The sequence below is a fragment of the Mauremys reevesii genome, linkage group 1 (genome assembly GCF_016161935.1).
Source record: "Mauremys reevesii isolate NIE-2019 linkage group 1, ASM1616193v1, whole genome shotgun sequence".
Taxonomy (NCBI): domain Eukaryota; kingdom Metazoa; phylum Chordata; order Testudines; family Geoemydidae; genus Mauremys; species Mauremys reevesii.
In genome coordinates this window covers 79,700,206-79,726,168 of record NC_052623.1, presented here as the reverse complement: position 1 = coordinate 79,726,168, position 25,963 = coordinate 79,700,206, and the positions used below count along the sequence as shown (strand labels likewise).

Sequence of the window (25,963 nt, the reverse complement as noted above, 5' to 3'; positions counted from 1 at the left end):
GGTCAATTTACAAAACTATTTATCTGTGATTGAGGATGTGCATTTTATTCATGTATCAGAGGGGTAGCCATGTTAGTCTGGATCTGTAAAAGCAGCAAAATGTCCTGTGGCACCTTATAGACTAACAGACATTTTGAAGCATGAGCTTTCGTGGGCGAATACCCACTTCGTAGGATGTATTCACCCATGAAAGCTCATGCTCATGCTCCAAAACGTCTGTTAGCCTATAAGGTGCCACAGGACTCTTTGCATTTTATTCACGGCTCTTAAGGAAAATTGTTGGTTATTTAAGGGAATAAGGACACCAATTAGGCAAGCAGAGTGTTTGTTGAGCAAACAATTCTAGTTACACAAAATCCATTTCTCTATTAGAGTAGGTCTGCTCCCTTAAGAGCAAAAATATACATTCATCCTATTCAACAGCAAACGCTGCAGCCTCTTTGTAGTAACGTCTTCAGGAGCCAAGTATGTTGAATGAGGTATAATATCTCCAGTATAATTCTAAAGTTGTTTAATCCAGCTAGTAAATGTTTCATGTTGTAACTGAGAAATGTAGTTTCAACTAATATTCATTTACCTTTAGCTACACATTTTAGAACTGTATCATCATTGCCAGAGTATGAAGAGAAGATTCTGTTCCCCCATGGCAGTGCCATTGTTTCAGTTAATTCTTTTGTTTTCATGATCTTCACATGTATTTCAATTACTTATGGACCCTTCTTAGACCAATATATTTACATTTACTAACAGGGAATTTCTTAGTCTGTTTCAACTTTATGAAAATTCCTTACCTTAGTAGTAATAATCCATACTTACATTGTCATATGTTTGGAAGAAGCTCTTTCTTGATTCTGTGGGCATCTTGTTGAGGTGTACTGAATAAATCCAGAAGAGTTTGCTTCTGCACAATGGGGATCTGATATTTTTCAAAATATAATATAAAGCAATCTTTAATATCTCAGAGTAGCTTAGAATCAAATGAGACTGATATGTCCACTCAATTATCTCCATAAAATTCTGTATCTAATTGATTATTTAAAGAAGAAATTCACAGTCCTGCTAAACTGGAAATAGTAGGTTGTCTTGCATCTCTAACCTTGTGGTGATATTTGTTAGTTTAACAGTGTGGGTAGTCCTTTTTGTTTATAGCCTGTTCTCCAATGACTGGAAGGGTTCAAGAAGCATGGTTGGTCCAAACAAGTCTGAGACAACTTGAGTAAAAGGGCAGTGTTCAATGTGGGCTAGATCCACAAAGGGATTTAGGTGCCTTATTGTGATTTTCAGTGCCTAAATCCAAAATTTAGATCCTCAAAACCTCCACTCAGGTGTTGGCTAACCCTACAGGTGCCTAAAGTCCCTAGGGCCCAGATTTGCCTAAACGGATGTAGGCACAAAGCTGTTATTTTCAGCAACTAAATCCAACATTTAAGCACCACTGAGATCCTCAAAACTGCTCAGCTGCTGCCTAACATCCCTGTCACCAACATTTCTGCTGTTAAAGTCTCCTAGAAACCTAAGATTCTGCAGCTCGGCATGTGCACTTATTCCTCTATCCTAATACTTGGTGCCTATCTCATGACTAAGCCAGTAGAGCATGACTTGCACTTGAGTCTCCCACATCTCAAGTACATGTCCTAACTATTGAACTATAGAGTCGTTCTTGTAGATGCTGTTGCTCAGTTACTATAAAGCTGTTCACACAAAGTGGAACAGTTTCAACAGAAGATATTGCAGAAGACCCATCTCAGACTACCCCATATTCTAGTGGTTAGGGCACTGTAGTCAAAGGAAGTGTGGCTTAGTGAGCTGCAATTTGGCAAATGCATGCCGATTCATAAATTTTAGGGCCAGAAGGTACCATTATGATCATCTAATCTGACTTCCTGCATAACATAGACTATAGATTTTCACACAATAATTCTAAAAGATTTAAAGTCTTCAAGTGTCTGAATCCACCACATCCCTTGGTAACCCGTTCCAGTGCTTAATTATCCTCAATATTGAAAAAATGAGCCATATTTCTAGTCTGAATTAATCAAGTTTCAGATTCTAGCCATTGGATCTTGTTATGCCTTTATCAACCAGGTTCAAGAGCCCTGTTGATCAGATATATTCTCCCCATGTAGGTACTTCTTGTCATGATTCAGAGCAACTGCACCTGTATTTCCCCTTAAATACAGATTGCTTCAGCAAGGGCACCCCTCTCAGGCTTCTCTTCCCTGGATGTTATCTTTCTTGGGTGGATACACACATCTCACTCCCTCCTGGCCTGGGTATTTGCAAGCCAAAGAGTTCCCTCCCTTCCCTGTTTTATTCCCAGCAGTTTGCCTAAACAGATGGGCCTGCTTTCTCTTCAGAGACTGATATCTGTGTATCTGCCCATAGTTATAAGTTATCACACAGTTCTTCCAATGCAAGCTGTCATGGTTCCTTCCCCACTCTGAACTTTAGGGTACAGATGTGGGGGACCTGCATGAGAAGCTCTAAGTTTAACTACCAGCTTAGATCTGGTCTTGCTGCCACCATCCAGATTTCTCAGTGTCTGGAACACCCTCTTTCCCCCCAAAACCTCCCTGGGTAGCCTTGAGAGACTTCACCAATTTCCTGGTGAACACAGATCCAAACTCCTTGGATCTTAAAACAAGGAGAAATTAATCATCCCCCCTCCTTTCTCCCACCAACTCCTGGTGGATCCAAATCCAAACCCCTTGGATCTAAAAACAAGGAAAAAATCAATCAGGTATTAAGAAAAAGGCTTTTAATTAAAGAAAAAAAAAGGTAAAAGAAAACCCTCTGGGAGAGATTAGCATACCAGCTACTCTCACAGACAACAGATTCAAAACACAGAGGATGTTCCCCTGGGCAAAAACTTAATTACACAAAAAATACCCAATTTGATTATTGCTCTAATTGCACAAGACAGGTTACAAAGAAATAAACATAAACCTATTTATTCCGTTCTAAAATTTACTACTCTGATAAGAGGCTGGTTCCTTGATCTTTTTCACTTGGCTGAAATTGAAACTGACTAAACAAAGGAAAACTTCCCCCTTCCTTTTGAAACATTTTGTTCCCCCATTGGTTCCTCTGGTCAGGTGTCAGCTAGGCTAGGGGAACTTCTTAACCCTTTACAGGTAAAAGAGGCATTAACCCTTTCTGTCTGTTTATGACACAAGCCTATTTTATTCTCAGGTAAAAGCACTAGAAAGAAAACATACTAAAAATGATAAAAGAGCCTACACACCTACTAAGAAGTTTATCAGATATTACCCCAATCCTAACATGGGATCTGCTCCCACAGCAGTCCTTCAGCACTCCACCCATGGGGTTTCTTGTGGTTACAAGTTAATCACAGCTTCAGCTCATAACACGCGCCCAGTCATATGGGCCTTCAGTAGGCCCAGTCCTTCCAACCCTTCTCAAAGGATTGGGGCCGTATGTGGACCAGGGGTCCTGTCTATTTGCTAGACAAGGAAGAAGGGGAGGTGGGAGAGGCTTCAACGGACTGATAACCAGAGAAATTACATTAGCATCCTTCACCTCCTAGAGGAGGTAAATACAATTCCACAATAAGAAATACATAATTGCATTTTAACATAATGTATCCAAAGTCATTAATTCTAACTCAATAAGGTTTAACTTAGATCAGTAAATTTTATCTTAATTCCTTAATTCCTTTCCTTAATTCCATAAGGTTTGTCCAGGATATTGTCAGTCTGTCACACTTGTAGACTATGATCAAATCACCCCTTGGATACACATCCTGGGTAAGCTATGTGGATGTTAAATATTTCACTGTAAAGCAGGTTTTCCAGATTGTCAATAATTCTTGTTCTTTTCTGAATTTTTCTCATATGCTGCCAACAGCGTAGCAAGCTGTGCCAGCACTTATTAGGGTTCATACTGTTTTCACTGACAAATGCAGAAAAAAGTACCCTACAGTGTGCTAGTCCAATGTGACTGCAGGGTGTCTCTTGTATTAGACAGGTGTTGGCTACATGCTGCTACCCTGGATGCACAAATTTCTGGCCTAAAGGGCAGAATTTAGTCCTTTTTTCTTTTCATTTTAATCCAAGCAAAGATATGGCTTACTGTGTTCTTAGAAAGGTCTACAATTTATTTTCATGTTGATTGTTCCATTGCTTCTTCCATCTGCTTATTTATGCAAAACAGATTTATGTTAAGCACTCTTTCTTAATTTGAAAACCAAACCAAAGAAACCCACCAACCCCTTCTCCCCACACATTTGCAGGCAACATATGCAGTCCCTCAAATTGCCATGTATGGAAGTAATATAAAAGCAATACCTGATATCTCGTATGAGCACAGACAAATCAGTGATATGTGAAATGTTCTATTTATCAGATATGATTGACTCAGTTCACAAATTATACTAGTACTTGGTTAGTCATAGTGTCCTGATGATTTGGAGAAAGGCAAATAATCAGAATGCATGGGATTTTTTCCTGCAGTCAGAAGATAGCACTTGTTGAAGTGTTCCATGGAAATGCTAGCTGTTGCAGCTTTCTAATTTTATTCCAGTATGATTAAAAAACACATGGAAAAAAAGCATAACTAAAATATCTGTGGGTTAGGAAAATATAAAAATCACTAGAAATGATGACTCATTTTTGCTGAAGGCTGTTGTATTTCCAGTTTCAAGCTATATTACACAGCCCCAGTATTACATGTTTCTACTTTTCTCCCACTGACAGCCCAAAATGGAAAAAATAGCTGCCTAAATAAAGCATTGTGTAAATGTACTGGTCACACAATTCTGCCAGCCTTACTCATGTTGACTAATAACATACTCCATGAATAGTTCTATTGAACTCAAGTTATTTATACACACAGTAGCGCTATCCACTAATATCCATGGGAATATTTGTGGAGTAAATCACTACTCACTGTGAACAGGGTTGGCAGAATCTGTTGCTCAATTAGTATCACACCCATTCACCCCAGTAGGACACAAATCAGAATCAGTCTGAATTACTAAATCTTGGATTTTGTTTGTTACTAATGAGCTGGTCTGGAGATATAAATATATCTTTCAAAATGTTTAAACGAGTAATTTTTTGCAGTGTACACTTTCATCACTGTACAACAATGGGTTGAAATTCTACACTCCATAGTTTTCTTTGTTCAATATTTTAAAATGCAATGGGCCAGAACTGGACTGGCTGTTTTGAGGAGAAATTACAAGGAGAATGAGGGCATTTGATGCTTTGCAAAGAGGGAGTTGTTTCAAATGTAAATGTAATGGGGTGGCAGATGCGAATATAGAATTTTTTTATTGAGTTCATTTGATAGATGTTAATAATGCTCTGGAAAATGGAGTGGGCACTGAGGTATCAAAGTTCACAGATGGAACAAATTATTTAGGTTAGTCAAGTCCAAAGAAGACTGAGAAATGTCAGAACATCCTAACAAAGTGAGGTGAATGGGCAACACGATGCCAGATGAAATTCTATGTTGATAATACAAAGTAAAGCATATTGGAGGGAAAATATGTATTACTCATTGTGACAGGGTGCTAAGCAGAAGACTGCTTAGCCAAACCTCTGTCAATCCAGCTCCAGTTAAGGGAGGTGAATTGGAGCTGGGTAGATCACCTGGCTCGGATTAGGGAAGCTGGAACATCTGCTGTCTCATCAGGCTGGGGCTGGATAAGAGCCCCAGGGGAAGGAAGGAGCTGAAAAGAGGGAAGCTGCAGTAGCGGAAAGGCAGAGAGGGGAAGCAGAGAGAGATAGCTTGCCCCCTCTCTCCTGTTGATGGACTGCAAGAAGGGGACTACGTGTATGGTGGAAAGGTGGTGGGAGCACAGCCTGTAAATAAAAGCACCAAGTGAGCACTGCACCAAAAGGTCTGTGTGTGACTTTCTCAGTCCAATGGGGGCAGGAGCCAGGAGGGCCCTGCAGGGAACCCATTACTCATCCATTCTATAGGGGTCCAACTTAACTGTATCAATTCAGGAAAGGGACCTGGTCATCATTGTGGAGAACTCACTGAAAAATTCTGTTCATTAAACATCTGTAATACTATGTACAGTACTAGTGACTATTTCTCAAACAAGAATATTACAGAATTTGAAGAAGTTCAGAGAAGGACAACATATGAACAGTGATTGAAAAGAATTGGGATTGTTTATATTAGAAAGGAGATGAGTAAAAAGAGACATGATAAAAGTATATACAATGAATGGTTAGTATATAACCATAAAAAGTATATAAAATAAAGAGAAAATTGACTAGGAACCACTGTTCTCTCTGGCTCACAAGAGTAGAGCAAGGAGACATTCAGTAAAATCAAAAGGGAAAAGTTTCAAAACAGACAAAAGCTACTTGTTTTTCACATAATGTGTAATTAGACTGTGGAATTTGTTGGCACGGGATGTTGTTGAGGCAAAGAATTTAGCAAGATTTAAAGATGGATCATATCTTTATCAAGAGAAATACATGGCATATCCAGAATTGTTATAGTAAGTGCTGACAAAAAGTTTGGAAGGGATAAACATCCCATCTTTGGTGTCCTAAGGCAATCTATTAAGGATTAGGATATTCTGCTCCCAATAAGATTTTATCCTAACTACTGTAAAGTGTTTTGCACCTGCTTCTGAAGCATCTGATGCTAGCCACCATCAGAATATTGGACTAGATAGGAAATACCATACTGGATGGTCCATGTTCTTGTGTTATCTACGTTAAGATTTAGGGACACTACTGCTGAGTCATGCTGGCATGTGGGCCAAGCCACGATGTAGAAATGGTACCAGAGTCTCTTTGGACCAGATGAAATTGGGGAGCTAGGATAGAGGAAATCCCAGAGGAAAACTCTAGGAACAAGCAATACTGGTGAGGAAACTTAGGCTGAAGTTTGCTGTGTTATTGCTTTTGAGTTACCAATCGATTCAATCCTCAGGAAAGGGGTTGTGACATTGAAAACTAATTCGAGGCTGGTTTAAATTTTTCCATCAAAACTGTTCTTCAGTGGAAAACTGGGGTTTTGGCTAAATTATTTTCTTATTTTCCACAGAAAATTTCAACTTTTTATCAAAAAACTTTTTCAATAAAATGTAGACATTTTCCATGGGGGAAAAATAAACCCATTTTCTGAACCACTCTAGCCTCTATATTCTTTTGAGGACATGTTAAGGACTCAGCCCATTTGCCAGTTAACATGAAAAACAATGCAGTGTGAGTGGAAGGAGATAAGGGGTGAGATGATTGCTATGCCTCTTATTCAACCAGGAGTATATGGGCATATTAATATCTACTTGGTACCTTTGTTATGGTAAATATTTATTTAAGAATGTAATGTAAAATAATCTATGTTTATCTTCTCTCTCTCTCTCTCTCTTTCTCTTCTATTTTAGGTGTTACAGTACTTGAAGGGCCTATTTATGCAGTGGGTGGCCATGATGGCTGGAGCTATTTGAACACGGTTGAGAGATGGGATCCACAAAGTCAGCAGTGGACATTTGTGGCAAGTATGTCAATTGCCAGAAGCACTGTTGGAGTGGCAGCATTAAATGGCAAGTGAGTAGGGTATTCTTGTTCTGTTTAAAACACACTTTTCTATAGGATGACTAATTGTTGCACAGCAGTAAATATCTTTTGGTGTATTACCTTTGAGGGCATCACTGGAAGTAAATCTAGACACAGGGTTGTTGCCATATGCACATCATCTTTCTATATGTTACGTTGATAAATAGCAAATTAAAATATATTGTCTCAATTTGTCTTTAAGTAATAAGTTCATGATTTACATTAAAGATCTGAGAACATAGAGCTGAAGTCAAACTGTGTATATTATAATTCCAGGAGGTACAGGGGAACATTTTTAAAGTGCTGGCCAGGACACACTGTGAGTTCGCTAATCTGATCTTTACGTGTTGTGTGTGCTAGTTCTATTCAGCAGAGTCAACTTACCCAGTTGCTACTGTCATTTTCCTAGTAGCTGGAATTACTTTATATGCATTCTGCATATTATGTCAGTCAAATCTAAATCACATGACCTTTGTGGTCTGAAGGCAGCAGGTCTAGCAGGTGAACCAAAGGGAAAAGTGCCTCTCGCTGTGTCAGCTGCCTCTTGTTGTGTGCACCAAACCTGCCATTTGTGGAGGTCACAAAATGTGCTCACATTCAAAGCACCACCTGTAGGATCTTCCCCGCTTTGGTTTTGTTTCTTTCTTGATCGGACAAATGTAGGGCACTAATAAGAGCTGATTGAATAGTTCTAGATGTTATTTACTGTTTATGGTTAGTCATTTGCCTATTTACAAACTTTCAATTCTTCAGTCAGTAAGTAAAAACGAAACTGCAGAATTTACTACCAGTGTGTGATTAGATATGCACCATAAATAAAGCAAATAAAGAATAGTTGAAGTGAACAGTTCACAAGCATCTTTTAGTCTGAAAATGGTTCATCTAAAGTATTTGGTGACTACTTTTGAATAACAGATACATCAAAGAAACTCAGGATTGGTTTGTGCTTTGGTTATTTTATACATCACACTAACTTTTGCTTAGGAATAAACTATGTAAGGAAACATCGAGTGTTTAAAAGGTTCACACCCAATTATTACCGTTTGCCCCATTTTGTCATTTTTAACAAATTTGCACATTTCTTTGCATCTACACTAGAAAACGTTGTAGTCAATTGGTAGCAGTAGTGTCAGATGTTATTTTGATTGGCTCTTATTAAATCAAACAAGGATCCATTTATATTTGAAAACAGGGTTTCCCTTCCTACAGTTTAAGCCAAATTTAAAAACATAACTGAACTCCTTTAAAATCTATAGTACAAATTGCTAATGTAATACCATTTGATTGTCCTCTTGAATCATAAGATAATGGTACCCTGAATTACATTTAAAAATAAAGCAACTACCCACTTACATTTCTGTCTAAATGAGGGTGTTCTAAAAGAAGAATAGGGGAATTATCCAAGCTTTCAAAAATAAATCAGTGATTCACTGATCATTTCCCGACCTCCTAAATTCTTGATGCTCTGACATAACATACATTATCTCCTAATGTGGATAGTTTCTTGTCATAGCCTCCTACCCCAATCTGAACCAGTGAGCAACGATTCTTCTCTTGAGTGACAAAGGCATACGTCTATCACAAAGCAGAACTTTATTATGCTGACTGGTAACTTTGGCAGGGAGACCCCAGTTTATCTTTTGCCTGCAGAAGTTTATGGTGAAGCATATTTCCAAGTTTCCCTGCTACCAATGCAGGGTTCCACTCTTGAGTTCAATAGCTCTTATTTCCAAATCCAGCCAAGGAGAGCTTGATGTAGAGTCAAAAATCTTTCCTGCTCATGCTGTGGTCTGAGAGATCATTGTGTTTGGCTGAGCTTAATGCATCCAGCTGACAGCAATTTTCCAAAAAGAACCTTTATTGGATCCGAGCCTTCACCCTTGTCTAGCTTCTGATTACTCTTCAGAAGTTGCACTCAACACAGTACCATCTTTCCTTTGAGGCAGGTGATCTTTCTCCTTATAGTTAGAGCACTAACAAATACACAGCTCTGAGAAATGCATCACGGGCTGTGAAATCTGACTTTTCCCCCCCTGCTCCCCATGAAATCTCATCTTTTGTGTGCTTTTACCCTATACTGTACAGATTTCACAGGGGAACCAGTGTTTCTCAAATTGGGAATCCTGACCCAAAAAGGAGTCCAGGGGAGCCACAAGATTATTTTAGGGGGTCATGGTATTGCCAGCCTTATTTTTGCACTGTTGTCTTAAGAGCTGGGTGGTTGGAGAGTGGCAGCTGCTGTCTGAGGGCCCAGCTCTGCAGGCAGCAGTGCAGAAGTAAGGGTGGCAATACCATATTGTGTCATCCTTACTTTTGCACTGCTGCTGGCAGTGGCTCTGCCTTCAGAGCCAGGCTCCCAGCTAGCATCCACCACTCTCCAGCTGTCCAGCTCTGAAGGCAGTGCTGCCACATGCAGCAGCACAGAAGTAAGGGTAGCAGTACTGCACTCGCACACACACACATCCTGCCACAACTACTTTTTGGGTCAGGACACCTACAATTACAACAGCATGAAATTTCAGATTTAAATAGCTGAAATCACGAAATTTACAATTTTTAAAATCCTATGACTGTGAAATTGACCAAAATGAACCGTAAATTTGGTAGGGCCCTACTTATAGTGTTACTGGAGAAACACCTTGGTAAAAATGCCATCTATGGGTTTTGCCCAATCATCAGGGAGGAAGCAGAAAACTGCTGTTGTGGCATGAGTATTAACTATGACAGGTTACCAGGACCATTTTAGATTATTTCAATCCTCTGAAACCATCTCCAGAAACATAAGAAAATTGCCTGGCAACAAGAATCACATCCAATTTCTCCACTTGGCAAGTTTTCTCAGTACTCTGCAGATCCTTGTGATGCAGTGGAGAGAAAATAGCATGCATATGCACACATCAATATCCTGATTGACATCAAAGAACAAAAAAATGGCCATACTGAGTCACACCAATGGTCCATCTAACCCAGTATCCTGTCTTCTGTCAGTGGCCAGTGCCAAATGCTTCAGAGGAAATGACCAGAACATGGTGATTGAGTGATCCATCCTCTTCTGTCCATTCTCAGCTTCTGGCAGTTGAAGGTTTAGGGATACCTGGAGAATGTGACTGTGTTCCTGACCATCTTGGTTAATACCCATTGAAGGGCCTATCCTCCATTAATGTATCTAATTCTTTTTTTTAACTCAGTTATACTTTTGGCCTTTACAACATCACATGGCAACAAGTTCCACGGATAGACTGTGTGTTGTGTGAACAAGTACTTTTGTTAGTTTGTTTTTAAACCTGCCTATTAATGTCATTGGGTGACTCCCAGTTCTTGTGTTATATGAAGGGGTAAATAGCATTTCCCTATTCACTTTCTCCATGCCATTCATGACTGTATAGCTTGCCATCCAATCCCCACTTAGTCGTCTCTTTTTAACTGAACAGTTCCATTCTTCTTTATATGTGCTTGTATGGAAGCAGTTCCATACCCCTAATCATTTTTTGTTGCCTTTCTCTGTACCTTTCAGTGGATTACTATGTGTTTGCCTACCAGTCCACATTAGCTATTTATTAATTTGCTGTTAAAGAAGTCTTTACTTCTTTGATGATCCAAGAACACTTAACTTACACATTCCATAACAGAACAAATATTATGGTGAGAGGGAAAATAAAAGTAAAAAGATTAAGACGATACATTTTCTGCTGAGATATTTTATTATTAGACTATGTATGTCAAAGAGATTTATGATATTCCAAACAATTGTTATGACACAATTGCAAATGAAAGTCAAATAGACTTTCCTGTTATATTATATCTTTTAAAATTGCCCTTTCAAAATTATTCCTGATTTCTGAACCATATTTTGGAGTCTATTCATTCTGCATTACACTTGTTAAACAACTATGTATTTCACATTTAAAAAAAAAAAGAATGACCTTTAATTATGTGTGTCTTTAATGGGGCATCAATAATAAATATTCTGCATAAGTGAAAATACGCAGCTGCTAACAGGATATGCTGATTGACAATTGCAGAACATCACAGAGGTATACCAAGCTGAGTGTCACCAGTAATGACTTCAGCACACCACAGGAACCAACACCCACCCACAGTAACAGTCTTCCAGAACCGAGGAGAAAAACCTCTGCCCTTTATTGATTACTTCATACTCAAAGATGTGCTTTAGAGGACTTTAAAGTTGCACCTGCTGGTGTTGTTTATATCAAATATCACAGACTATTATTGATCACAGATAAATAAAGAAAAGTGAAGAATCTTTTAATCTTAACTTCTAAGAGTAAAACTACATTTTAACTTTCTTTTCAAATCACCTTTCATTCCCCTGGGGTTCAGAAAAAAATAGACCTTTGCATTTGGACTTTCTTTTGAGGATTTGCTTTGCTTGAAGAAGAATTAAGGAGCCATCAAGAGTGTTGTAGGTGAATAATATTCCCTATTGATGTCCAGCTGTTTTTACCCTGTTCTCCTGACACAGAAGTAGCAATCCATTATTATTATTTCTATTAAAGGAGCGCCTGAAGACCCCAACTGAGATCAGAACCTTGTATGCTTGGCACTGCACAATACACATAGTAATAGCCCCAAGGAATGTGCAGCCAAAATATACTACAAGGAACCACTGTTACTAGCCTCATTTTATACATTGGATGGGAAACTGTGGCACATAGAGAAAATGACTTGCCTAAAGTCACACAAGAAGCCTGTGGCAGAAGCATGGAATTGAACCCAGATCAGGGCCGTTGGGGGGGGGACGGGACAAGTGGGGCAATTTACCCCAGGCCCCGGACCCCGCAGGGGCCCCATGAGAATATAGTATTGCAACTTTTTTTTTTATGGAAGGGGCCCCCAAAATTGTTTTGTCCCAGGCCCCCTGAATCCTCTGGGTGGCACTGACTCAGATTTACTGAGTCCTAATCCAATGCCACATCCTTCCAATTCCTTATGATAGATATCATAAATTAGTTCCAAAAAGCATTATCCTTTGGCATCTCAAGTCTGAATATTTATTATTCCTTTGGCATCTCAAGTCTGAATATTTATTATTCCTTTGCATCACAGATTTGTCCCTTTCAGATCCCACTATGAGCCTTTGACTGCTCTGGTTAGCCTAATATTTTTATATTTGAATTTATTATTTCTCACTCGCATTTTTCACCTAAAGAGGCTGTCCAGCCTAAATCTGTGAGTTTGTATTTGCCAAACTCATGAGAACACTCATGATCAGACTGGCTGTGAGCAATTCTTTTCTCTGATGTTTGGTTGCAGTAAATTGAATTTGGTGTAGATTCCACGTCCCATTAATTTTGCTGAAAGAATCACAAAAGTAGAACATAATGATGCATTACAAAAAAAAATCATTTCTCCATTATCTGTCTACTCCACTTTTATTTTGCAAATGTATTTTTGAGTGCTCTAACAAATCACTGTTTTGTGAGCAAGGGTTTAGTGATTGATTTAAATCAATTGGGGTTTTGTATACATTTGGCTAGGTTTATTCAGTTCTGGGAGACTGACATTAGATGGATTCATTTATTACTAGGTGTCCACAAATTTGATCATTGTCTTGGTGCAAATTTTCAGCTATTTGTGTGTGTGGAGGGGAGTAGGGGGAATTTCAGCTCTAATGGATTAAGTTTGGGAAAGTTATAAGCAACTGAAAACAGTGGAGGGGAGCTTATAGAAAGTATTGAGCAAACCTAACAATAGATATCACTAACTATGCCACTTTTAATGTGTGATAAGTTGGAGAAGTGCTTCTTTGGATCCTGGGGGCAAAGGGTTAACTTCAAAAAAGTTTCTCCTCCACAAGTCCCTTGCACAGGTGGTCAGGTGAAGGGGTGTAAGTGGTTCTCTGAGAGGCAAAGCGAGAATGCCTTTGGGAAAGTATAGTGCCATATTCAGAATTAAAGGAATGGCCTGAAGTCCTGACTGTGGAGTTTTCTGTTTATTTTTCTGCTTATGGAGTGGAGTGTGGACACTCCAGATATTACAGATTTGTTTATCCTTTCTTGTTTGTTTTTTTATCCCTTGAGAAAAAACACCTTTTGCTGACTGCAGCTTTACTTTTTGTTTTTGAGTCTTTGCATTAGTTTATAAACTATTACCTGTAAAATAAAAGTTATTGCTATAGAATGAGACCGCTTGGCCTAACGTTCCTTGCAAACAAGAAATAGGATACCCCATATAAATCTTTTGAATTGGTGTGGGAGTACAAGACACATCTATGTAAGGCTGCTGAATCCTTTAGTGATTTGGAAGGGAAAGCTATTTAGTAGAGAGGCCAATTGCTTCTTCTTAAAACAAAACAAAATTTGTGATTTGGGGAAGTGAGCTGGGAACTCTGTAAAGATTTGCTCATAGAATTCCCTTCTGATTCTGCTTTCTTTGAGGGAGAGTTCCTGAAATCATGGGATGGGGAAAGGGGAGGGGAGAGTGTGGCCCAGAAATTCTCAGGGCCTTCTTGAATTCCTAGAGATTAGCTGGGCATCTTGTATGAAAAGCAGTCCTGTGCATATAGCTTTCTGGGTCCTCCATAGAAGAATGTGTCCCTCAGATGGTCATATCTGCAGCGTATAGATTTCCATATAGATTTCCTCCTGGAAATTCTCTGCTTTAGGAGTGATGCAATCCCAGGAAAATCACTTCTCCCTAACTCTACCCTCTTCAGTTCCCATGCTGCCTTGTAACCTGAAAAGCCACAATTGCCCTGACTGAGGACTGGTTTCTTCATGCTCTAGGGAGGGTGAGAATGTGTATTACAGCCTCTGTTTCTCCATCTTGCAGATCTCCCACCCAGTTTCCAAAAGCTTTTTGCTTCTCTCTGTGAGCTGATCTGTAGAAGAGCATCTGGCCTTAGATTTCACCAGTGAAATCCTGGCCCGATTAATGTCAGTGGCAAAATTTCCATTGACTTCAATGGGGCCAGGATCTCACCAATGATATTTAGACCAATGTTGAGTCACTGTACCTGGAAATAACTTTAACTGAATAAATCTCATTATGTAGTTAGTACATTTCTGAATCTTTAGTACTTTTACTCGTTCATTTCCTAACTAACATCCTCAAACTTTTGTTGTCAGAAAGACAAGCATTTTTCATATAATATGCAATCACATTCATTGTTTGGGCTGTAGCTTTGTTAATGATTGATTATTTTTATGCTGACCTAACTTTGTTTGGGGTTAGCCATTTTATGTTATGACACATTCACTGCTAGTTGACGCCTCAAAGTCCTTAATGGTGATTCAATATTTGGCCCAAGAAAATTAGCAACATATGAATGTGATATCGCCACCTACCTTTGCTGATTGTATGGTTGATTACAGCCTTATAAAGGAATTCTATTTTTCTGCCTCTCATGCATCACATAATAAAGAATCTGTTATTTACTCTTAGCAGAATAATTAGGGCTCATTACTAATTCAGTGCTCTAACCTGATCTCTTGTGCTTTTGCACACAAATCCACATTTCCTGCATAGAGCTCCCATATAGCTCCGTGGATGTATAATACAATGTGCATTGGAGGGTTTCTTTATTTGATTTTTAGAACCTCAAAAATGATCAGTTCCTAAGTCAGATTTAACTTGTTGTGTTACATCTAGCCAGCTAAAGACCAATCAAGTCCTGCATTTAAGAGGGAATGAAAGTCAGATAAATACATGGGAATTTTAAAGGAAAGGGATGTAAAATTATGTAAATTTGGGATAAAATCCTAAAATTATTTAAAGATGTGTTAGAATGGGGAGAGGACGTAAAGGGGCACCTTCTCTCCCATCCTAGCACACTTATGTATATAGCAGAGGAGACTTCCTACTAGACTTTGAGATAGCTCAAAGAGGTGTCCAACCGTCACACTCACCAGTACACTGCAATCCCAAGGGAGCATGGCCTGTCTTCAGGTGTGTCAATCAGGCCCCCAACTGTATAGCTCATGTGTTACAATGTGTATATATTTCAACAGTCAGTGGTGCCCCTTTTCAAAGTACTTGCAAATTGGGTTTCATCAAGCAGTTCTCCTCATCTCTCACCATATCACCATGCATGAGCAAGCTTCTTTCTTGGACCATATTCTATACACAGTTGACACTATTCTACTTTTAAGCTGCACCACTCCACCATTCAGCTTCTATCATTAATGGAAAGAGTTTGTCCTCAATGTGCAATTCCTTTTTAGGTACATGCTAAAATGGATAACAAAGTCCCTTTAGATTCTTATATTGCTGGTTCTCCAGCTCTGGTTCCAAGCATACATAAGATATAAAGAACACAAATTGTCTAGCAGATTCCCTACCAACATCTTTGTCATGATATTAGCAAAGACATGGCGTCTGTTGGGGGAAGGAAAAAAAACAAAGTGGGGGAACAGTCACTAGATTAAGTTCAGGGTGAACTAGCTACAGAGTGGACTGTAGTTGCCCAGCGGTAGGGGGGGGGAAAAGGAATGAGCTGAGAAGAAAAAGGTGAGGACACAAAGAAGGGAGAGATAAGATTACACCTGAAATGATTCAGTACATTTCACAAGAGTCAAACTTTTTGTGGCCATATCTAAGTTGAATCAAAGCTCTGAGGTTTGTCAATCACTGGACAAAATACAGATATCTAGTCATTTAAACAAGACATTCAAAGTGTGTGACACTCTTTACATGACACACCATGCCAAGCATAGCATAGCCTCCCTGGGTTGTTTTAAGTACCCTCTCCCCATTTTAGTGGAGGGAACATTTGGTTTGATTGTAGGGAGAATGTACTGTTCCCAGAAGGAAAGGTGTGGGAGAGCCCATGTTTGGGAAATGCCTCCCCCAGCCTCATCAGGTAAGGGGAGTGCTGTTTGTTGGTTAGGCCAAAAAAAGATATGCTGCTCACAGAAGGGAGGGGGAAGGAATACTCCCTTGAAAACATCCATATACTTCTTTAGAAGAGATTACACATTTGGACTACCTCAGTTACTTCTAAATAATAAAGGTCTTCAGCAATCAACAACAATCAATTACAAAGAGATCAATAATCTAGTTGATTTATTAACTGTATTGCATTAGAGTACAAAGACTTTCACTGAGATTCAGGCTGCATTGTGCTAGGCCAGGGGTCGGCAACCTCTGGCATGTGGCTCGCTAGGGTAAGCACCCTGGTAGGCCGGGCCAGTTTGTTTACCTGCCGCGTCAGCAGGTTCAGTTGACCCTGGCTCCCACTGGCCGCGGTTCACTGTCCCAGGCCAATGGGGGTGGCGGGAAGCCTCGGCCAGCACATCCATCAGCCCGTGCCGCTTCCCTCAGCCTCCATTGGCCTGAGACAGCAAACCGTGGCCAGTGGGAGCCGTGTTCGGCCAAACCTGCTGACGTGGCAGGTAAACAAACTGGCCAGGCGAGCCGTATGCCAGAGGTTGCTGACCCCTGTGCTAGGTGCTGTAAAAACACAAAGCAAAAGACAATCCCTGCTCCAAAGAACTAACACATTAAATAGTGAAAATAGGCAAGGGTGTGTGTGTTTGAAAGGAAGTAGAACCATTTTACTTATGGGAAAGTAAGAGTCAGACAGATAAAGGGCCAGTTTTTCAGATTCTCAGCACTTACAACTGGGGCCAGATGTTCAAAAGTGTAGAAAATCCAGCAACTCCTTTGTAGCATTTTAGGCCAAATTTTCAAGAGCTTCACCTCTAATTTGCTAAACTCTTTAAAACCTACTTATGTATTATGTTGCCTAATTGGAAGGTGAGCACTCTTGGAAAACCCAGCCTTTGGTGACTGACCCTTTAAAAGTTACAGATGACGTCTGTGACAAAGCTAGGAATTTGGATGCAGATCTTCTGATTTCCAATTCTATTCCTTAATCACTACATCTTTGTGTACTTTGATCCAAATTTCTACAGATTCACTTTCACGGTTATAATCCGAAGTAGTAATATAGATATATAATACTTGTCTCATTTATACCTAGCTCCTACAGAAGGCCTGAAATATCTACCACATTCTGTGAATGGATATCCCCAACCATCTTGGCTGGTGTTTTATATTTCTGTTTCTCTAGTTTGGGATCTCCATAAATTTCCCCACACTTTCTATATTTGGGGTGCTATCAAATATCTTTTGAACTGCTAGATCAACTTGTGTTCAGTTTTTTTTATTATTGAGTAAATTGAGATGGATTCATTCACTGTGAAGGTCACAGACTAAATGATTACTCAGGACATTTTCCAAGTCATCCATATAATTGCAATGCTCTGCTAATTTTCATACTTCAGTAAACACCGAGAAACTTGCTCAAAGCTGCATTATTTTATCAAGTAAACTATTAAAATAAATATGCTGTAATTACGACTTTAAAGGGAAAATAACACCTCATGATTTCACTAGAACTGGGAAAATCAGAAAATGTGTCTGCACAATTATATTTTTTATCAGAATAAGTGTGTGTGTGTGTGTGTGTGTGTGTGTGTGTATGAGCTTTGTTTCTTATTTGTTTGGTCTTGAAATTATTACACTTTTATTCAAGAACCAGTTTCTTTGATCTTTCTTTTCTTTAGTCCATGTGCACCAAGAGAAACATTGCCACACACGCTGGCCAATTCGTACACAGGCGCACAAAAAGAGAGAGAGAGTGTGTATTGTGTTGTATGATTTCTGTCCAGTATATTTCTTAGGACATACAAATGAAGAATCTTTTACTGAATGTTATGAATATTTTCCCTGTTGCTGAAATACTATGATGCTTTCCTGTATCAAAAAATTACCTGGTTTCACAAATCAATTTACAGGAGGGGGGGCTCAGATTTCCTGCCAAACTAGAAAGAGGAGAAAATCAGTGTTAGACTGGTATTCATTTTCAAGAGCTTTATGCATATTGACTAATTCTCACAAGATGGGGAACAATAGTTATCTTTTCTCAAGCAAAAAACCTACTGGTCTCAATTAGAGTTTTTGTCTCAGTAAAGCTTAAGTAAGGATTGCAGAATTAGCTCATAGCTAGTCGGAATGAGAACGCTTATCAAATGAACTCTGATTCATTGGTAACATGTTATTTTTGTCTCCATTATTACTATGCTATATGCCAGATATTTCCATTTCTTTTCATGACAGTATCAAAACCACTGATGTTTTATAAATGGAGTATTTATTGACTCCAGCTTTTGATTAAACTCTCACTCCTCAAAAGGACAATTGATCAGCTCCTTGCTGCAGAGAAGAGGAGATGCTCCTTGAACATTTTCTTTTTTAGCTGTAGAGTTTTCAGGGAGACGTGTGCATTTTAAAATGTTTCAGACAGAAAATCATACAATCAATGAATCTTGAGCCAGAATGAGGAGGAACAGTGCTATCATCTAAAATGATTGATCTGACAGAGGAGATAAATATCACTAAAATAATAGCACTGCCTAACAAACAACCATTTTGTGAGTTCTATAATGATCTCTTGAGAAATAAGACAGACTCACCAGGTATGTTTGTTTACAAATAAGTAGGTAAATAAATGTTCTTACTCTAACTCTATAGTAAATTATTTGTTCATAGAGATGGTGCTAGGCATTGTGTCGGCCAGCTCATGACCTGACATTTGAGCGGACTTTTCCAGTTAATGGAGTCCTCGTACATTAACCGGTCTTAGGGTAGGTGTGTGTTCTCCCCATTTTACAATGGAGCTTTGAACAGGACTCCTTGTCAAGAGGAAATTATTTCTATCAAAAGGAACTAAACCTTGGCCCAAGTCATATGAGCGGTGCTAAGCTCCTATCCATGGGAAACCACTCTCTGAATTGCTTGCAAAATATCAATAAATATTTCTTAGGGTACGTCTTCACTACCCGCCGGATCGGCGGGTAGCAATCAAATTCTCGGAGTTCGATATATCGCGTCTCATCTAGACGCGATATATCGAACTCCGAACATGCTCCCGTCGACTCCGGAACTCCACCACCGCGAACGGCGCTGGCGGAGTCAACGGGGGAGCCACGGACGTCAATCCCGCGCCGTGAGGACAGGTAAGTAACTCGAACTAAGGTAGTTCGACTTCAGCTACGCTATTCGCGTAGCTGAAGTTGCGTACCTTAGTTCGACCCCCCCCCCCCAGTGTAGACCAGGCCTTAGATGCCAGGACAATTGTTTTCAGAAAAAAATGGTTTCTTTTCTTTGTCGAGCTTATTTTATATTTAATCCACTTTCATTCTTATACTGCAGTGCTAAACAAAGGAAATATTACCCCAAATGTTGCACACTGGGATAACCATTAATAAACTGTCTTGGTCCTATAGTCCAACCATCAGAGAATTGGTGCTCCTTTCTTAGCTGCAATGATGCATCTCTTGGCATGCCTGAGGATGTGACAAAGGTGGATATTTGCTTCCTACACCTCACTCAAATTCTAGGGCCACATGGGTACTGGTTTAACCTATGCCATGTCCCATATTCCAGAGTAATTCTCAGCTGCTCTTTAGGTAAAGTGAAGAGGCACACAGTGGTCTTAACACGAGCCAGGTTCTAGCCTTTGATATGTGTTGAAACCACTTTGATAGGTGAAACCCCATTAACAAATGAAAGAGGCATGATTAAAATGTTTTTACAAGCCATATTCCCTCAGATCAAAGGCAGTCTAATATTTTGAAGTTTTCTTCTCAAACTGAATTTAAAAATGGTTTTCTCTGATTAGTTATCAGAGCTTTTCAACAATGTAATTGAGGTAAATACTTCCAAACTAACCAGTCATGACTTTCCCTAACACTTTTCAATTTTAGAGGTTACTTTGTAGCTTCTATCCATTTCTATATTGAGAGGGATTTTAGGATTCATTGTCTTCCTCAAAATTTAGAGATAGGGCTAAGTGAAGTTCGGAAGAGCCAAAGTTTGGGATGGGTTGAGACTGAGTTTTCATTGAAATTCATCTCTCGTCACAATACTAGAATAGGCTGGAGCATAAATCATTGAAACAGTCCTTATCAAGGCAACATTTCTACTTTAATTGACATAAATCAAGCAGTTCAGGACTGATTCCTTTGTTTCTTCTTTGTTGCTCCTACCAGTCAATGCTTGAAAAAGGAATGACCTTTCCCTGGCTCTTACTAATACAATACCCCAGTAAATGAGTTCAGTAAGCACTGTCACTGAGATTTTTCCCAGCTAAGAAAATAAAGATTTTTTTAATGGAAACACATACCATGCTATCCACTTTGTAAGCACGTAAATTCCTCAAACATAAAAAGTCACATACATGGTCCAAAATTAAAAGTTTGCAATCTTGTAAATACTCAAAGGCCATCAAGAGATATGAGAGAACAGAAGTACCCACACCTCAGTTTTATTTGTACATGGATCATGTCTTTCTAATTTTAAAATTGAATTAAAATCATAGGATATTAATCTAATCTAATGCAGATAAGCTCCAAAAAGCACCAATAAAGTCCATAATAATAAAAATAAAATGTCCAAATAGTAAGTTTGAAGCCATGCTAAAACTTTTACATTTATACTGAGGGGAAAAAAAACCTATAATTTGGATGTAAATGGGAGATTAACCAAAAATTAGAGAAATTCAGAGAAGGGAGAAATTCTAAAGCCTTTCCACAGTATCCTTTTAAATACAGAGAGACTGTGACTGAATAGTTTTGCACAATGCAGGATTAATTTCTGTATAAATAGGAGGTCAAGGTAAAATGGTCCCTAGGCAAAGATTACTGCTGTCAAAGAAAAAAATATGTATCTCAGAGTCTGACACTGCTCCATTGAAGTCAAGGGCAACTGTTTCCCTCAAAAAATAAATAAATAAATTCAATAGGCAGAGAATCAAGGCCAAAGAGAATACCTGCAAAAAAGTATGGTTTGTGACATTTTTATTCCTTTTTATTGTTTGTCCTTGAGAGTAAGTAAAAGATGTTGGACATTGATAGGTCATTTGTTTGTATGTTCTTTGTAACTAACGATATATCACCACATGTTAAAAGAAATGCTTTTACAGTTGTTTACTCACTGCTTCCTGTAAGAAGTACAGTGTTATTATGATCTATTGTGGTTACTTTTATTACTACAATTATTTTATATTACTATTGCTGTTATTTCTTATCAGTTGTTTAGCTCAGATATTATACTCCGAGCTATCCAATGGGCATAATAGATAGCTCTTGCTCCTAAGATCTTACAGTCTAAAAATCAAACACATCAAAGATGGGATGAACTGTGGAATCCAGTGGTGGAGATAATTTATCCTGCTGGATATTAAATGTATATACAAATATATTCATGATGATATTTATTATGATTTTATTATTGCTATAGAGCTCTTCTTGTGGGCCTCAGCATGACCATCATCTTACTCTATAAGTGAAATTATTTACTGAATTTTATTATTTTCTTTTAACCAATGTAAGTAGACCTATAAGATCTCATTCCTGTAAAATGCTGAACACCTACTCTCATTAACTTCTGGATACGCCCTTAGGGACAGATTTTTCAAAAGAGGTTGAGAATCAGGTGTTCAGTTCCTCAGAACTCATCACTGGGGCCAGATTTTCAGTACACCTGACACCTATTTAGATACTTAATTTTTAAGTGATATATACCAATCATGCCAAGCTCTTCTGCAGATGTAGCCACTTATTTCGGTACTTAAATGGTAGCTGAACTCTTCTGAAAATCTGGCCCTGATTATGGATGCTGAGCACTTTGTGAAAATTCTGGCCATGCTGATGCAAAGCATGACAATCATTAACAGCTGGAGTCAAATATAGTCTGAATGGAGTCTGAATTCATTTGGTAGATGATTTAATTAATAATGAAGGTGCCTGAGTCACCATTTAATCAAGGATAAAAACAAGATGCTTTCTAGTTATTTGTGATTGCACCAAAACAAGAAGTTTTGAAAACCACTGAAACAATCAATAGGTATTTCAGGTATTTCAGCAGAGATAAAAAAGACAGAATTTTGAAAGTGAAGTGCTCTTCTCTAACCTTATCTGGACACCGAGTAGAAGGCATCAAAGCAGTGATATGCTGCATGGAACTCCTGGGAGCCCTATGTTAAAATTATGTCATGATACTGAAGAGAAAGTTGGGATAATTTCCCTTCCTCTGATGGAGTTCACTCATGCTCTGGATACTGCTTAATCATCCATGCCAGACACAATTTATCCCTTCAGCTTATTAAAAAATCCTTTTGAAGAACAAATGCTTTCCCTTTGGAGTGGACAAAATGGCAAGTATTTTCGTAACATTTCCCAGGGAGAGATGCCAAAGGATCCAGTTCTTCCTCTACAAGGTCTTCACACACAGGCCCAGCTTCAAACGATATGAGTTGACCGTACAGTGTTATGGAACCTATACTGCACTTCTTAAAGTAACCAAGTCGATTTTTCCCCCCCTAGCAAATGCAACTGAATATGTTTGCACTGGTGTTGCCTCCCTTGAGGATTGCTTGTCTGTTTAAATGGGAAAACAAATTAATAGATTTCCTAATTCTTCACCCTTCTTTTCTGCAAACAGAGGCACCCCTGAGACACCGGGTATATCACAGGCTAGTGGAAAATGCTTGTGTGGGAACCCCTGGTTAAAATATTGGCAGCACGACGCTGCTTCAAAGGGAAATTTCAAAGCAAGTAATTCTTCTTCAGGGTGACTTGACTAATAACTATGGGAACCTTCAAGAAAACCATTAACCTGTAACTTCTACTGACTAAAGTGTGTCTGCTATTTTAGGAACTAATCCTACTGTCTCTGCTCAGGCAAAGCTCCTGTGGAAATGATGAATGTATTGTCTGAGTTAGGACTGAATCTGTTGTCAATTAATTAGTTACAGTTCTATATATTTTTCCCTCTCTCTCTTGTTTGTTTTTATGCTTTTAGAAGCTTAAAAATAATGTGTCTCTCCCATCCAGTTGCATCTGTTTTCCGTTCTGCATATGGGGATTTCAGCCCTGTCATTCTTACCCTTGAAATCATTAGGACTCTCTGGTTTTTCTCCTTGTCTGTGTGGTTTCATTACTTTGAGATTGTGATTTGACAGTAAAAGAATAATTTCAGTGCTTAATTCTAATATTTTATCCAGCTAAATACATATTTACTCTAGCAGAATAGTATGCATATTGAGTGAAACATCCTGCTTTTCTATTCAGTGTGAATTGCCAGCCAGCCAGCCAGCCAGGCACTGCAAGGCAAAATGGCTCAGGGCAGGCTGGCTCATCCAACCGCTCCTTTTACAGAAGAACAATGTTTTCCATTGTTTAACAGCTGCCACATACTGGAGCCTGTGTGCTGGGGCACAAGGTGCATATACCAGACCCAAAGCTGTCTGCTCTTTGGTGATGCAGCAGTCAGTTGCAGTGATCTTTTGCATGGTAGAAAGCAATTTCTACCTGCTGCTATTTGGCAATTCAGGAGGCTTCCTGATCCTGCTTCTCCCATTATGTATCCATATAGCACAGGGCAGGATTTTTGTGCCCTATTTTGCCCTCAATATCTGGCATAACTATGCAGGCAGATAGATGTGCTTGCATGAACTGTAACAGGTGACACATAAGAGCTGAAAACCAGTGCATCCCATAATGAAAGAACAGAAACAAATGGGTCAGGCTAGAGGCGTAGCCATCTAGTTAAGGTGCAGTTGCATTTTGAGCATAATTAGATGTTTAATTGCGCAATTAAATTTAATAGATATATTTGCTTTTTAAAGCAATTATCGATGACAATAACTTTTAAAAATAATTTATCCTCTATTTCCTGCGCATCAGACTGCTGAAAGATTTGTAGTATTTGATTCTGGCTATTTTCTTTCCTTTTTTAAAATTTGCTTTGTATTGGATGCTTTCAAATAAAATACAGAGGAAGAGGCAAACACAGCAAAGCATGAATAACTGTCAAAAAGTATTTGTAAAATATAAACTCAACCAAAGGATAAAAATCAGCATGAGCCAATACAGAACAGTTTAAAGCATAATTAACAGAGTGAGAATAAATAGACCTTATCAAGAATCCATTAACAAATTGTATTCAGAGGAAAATAAACTATTTTTTATAATTAGAAGCCCTTAATCCATATTTCACAATACAAGGCTGCCTAATCTGTGTGTGTGTGTGTGTGTGTGTTTGGACATACATACATACTGTGCATATATGGCTGGCTTAGGGTGACCAGACAGCTAATGTGAAAAATCGGGATGGGGCGGTGGATAATAGGAGCCTGTATAAGAAAAAGACCCAAAAATTGGGACTGTCCCCATAAAATCGGGACATCTGGTCACCCTAGACTGACTGCAAGTATGGTATCATCTTGTAGTTAAGGCATCGGATTCAGACACAGGATATCAGATATTAATTTCGCTACTGACTTCCTCTGTGACCAGCAAACTTTGTGCATCAGTTCTCCATCTGTAAAGTGGGGATAATAACACTTAGTCTGTTTTATGTGCTTAGATTGTAAATTCTTTGGGGCAGAGACTGAATATTACTCTGTACTCTGTATGGCACAAAGGAACCTTAAACTTCGCTGGAGTATCTGGGTGCTACCAAAATACAAGCTACTGATAATGTGAAGATGACGGTATATTTTCATTTTATAAAGCTGCGAAAATAATTCATGAATATTTTTGAATTTTATACACTGTTTTTATTAAAATATTTGCAAATAGGATTGTTTATTGTCCGGCCACTGTTACCACCATTATTTGGCCAGAGCACTACCCTTTATCCGAGTTTAGTATGCATTCACCAACCCAGATTATGCAAAGGAGGAGCAGAGCCAATACCTCAGTCTTCTCCTCAGTAATATCTTGGGAGCCTAGCTCTATAACAACGGCTGTGATTGTGACCAGGGATGCTTCGATAGCATGGAGATGAGCACAATATAAATAACTAAACTTAGCGGATGCAAATACAGGAGTGATTTCTTTTGCTCTCTCTATGCCCTTCTCCATGTCAGGACAGAGTCATGCACAATCAAGCATTCACAGAACTGATAGCTGAGCTGTTTAGACATAGCCAGAGTGGAGCATTGTAAGTAGAGCTTTAAAGCAACACTTTGATTTCACGCTAATTTTTTACTCTCACCTTTGAAAACCTTGGTTCTGATATTTAAAGCTTAGCATCCTATTTGTCTGCATATCAAGTAGACATCTAAATACCTTAATTGCACTTGCATATGAAAACAGGGCTATAGTGGAAAGTGTTTTGTGACCTATTGTTGCTCACTATAATATAGTTTTGCTACAATGGTGGAATTAGAGATTGGGAGTGAATACATTAGTACAAATCTATATTATGTATTTCACTTTCAAAATGGAATTTTCCCCCATGAAAACTTTAGCAAAACTACTGTATAATGCATTGCACATACTAGCCGTGCAGGAAACATCAGTTTATAGTGACCCCAGACTTCAGGTACCTTGAACAATAAAAATCAGATGAAAAGGCAAGTGTCTTAAGGCTGAGTTTGCAGG

General features: G+C 38.8%; 1 protein-coding gene across 2 annotated transcripts in view; it reads left to right on the top strand.

Moving 5' to 3' along the window:
- Positions 1–25,963, top strand: part of KLHL1 (kelch like family member 1) — a 408,883-nt gene that overhangs the window by 366,265 nt on the left and 16,655 nt on the right. For both annotated transcript variants that reach the window (XM_039487597.1, XM_039487589.1), the window contains one exon: positions 7,376–7,538. In XM_039487597.1, coding sequence (XP_039343531.1) covers positions 7,376–7,538 — 163 coding nt within the window. The remainder of the gene's footprint in view (positions 1–7,375; positions 7,539–25,963) is intronic.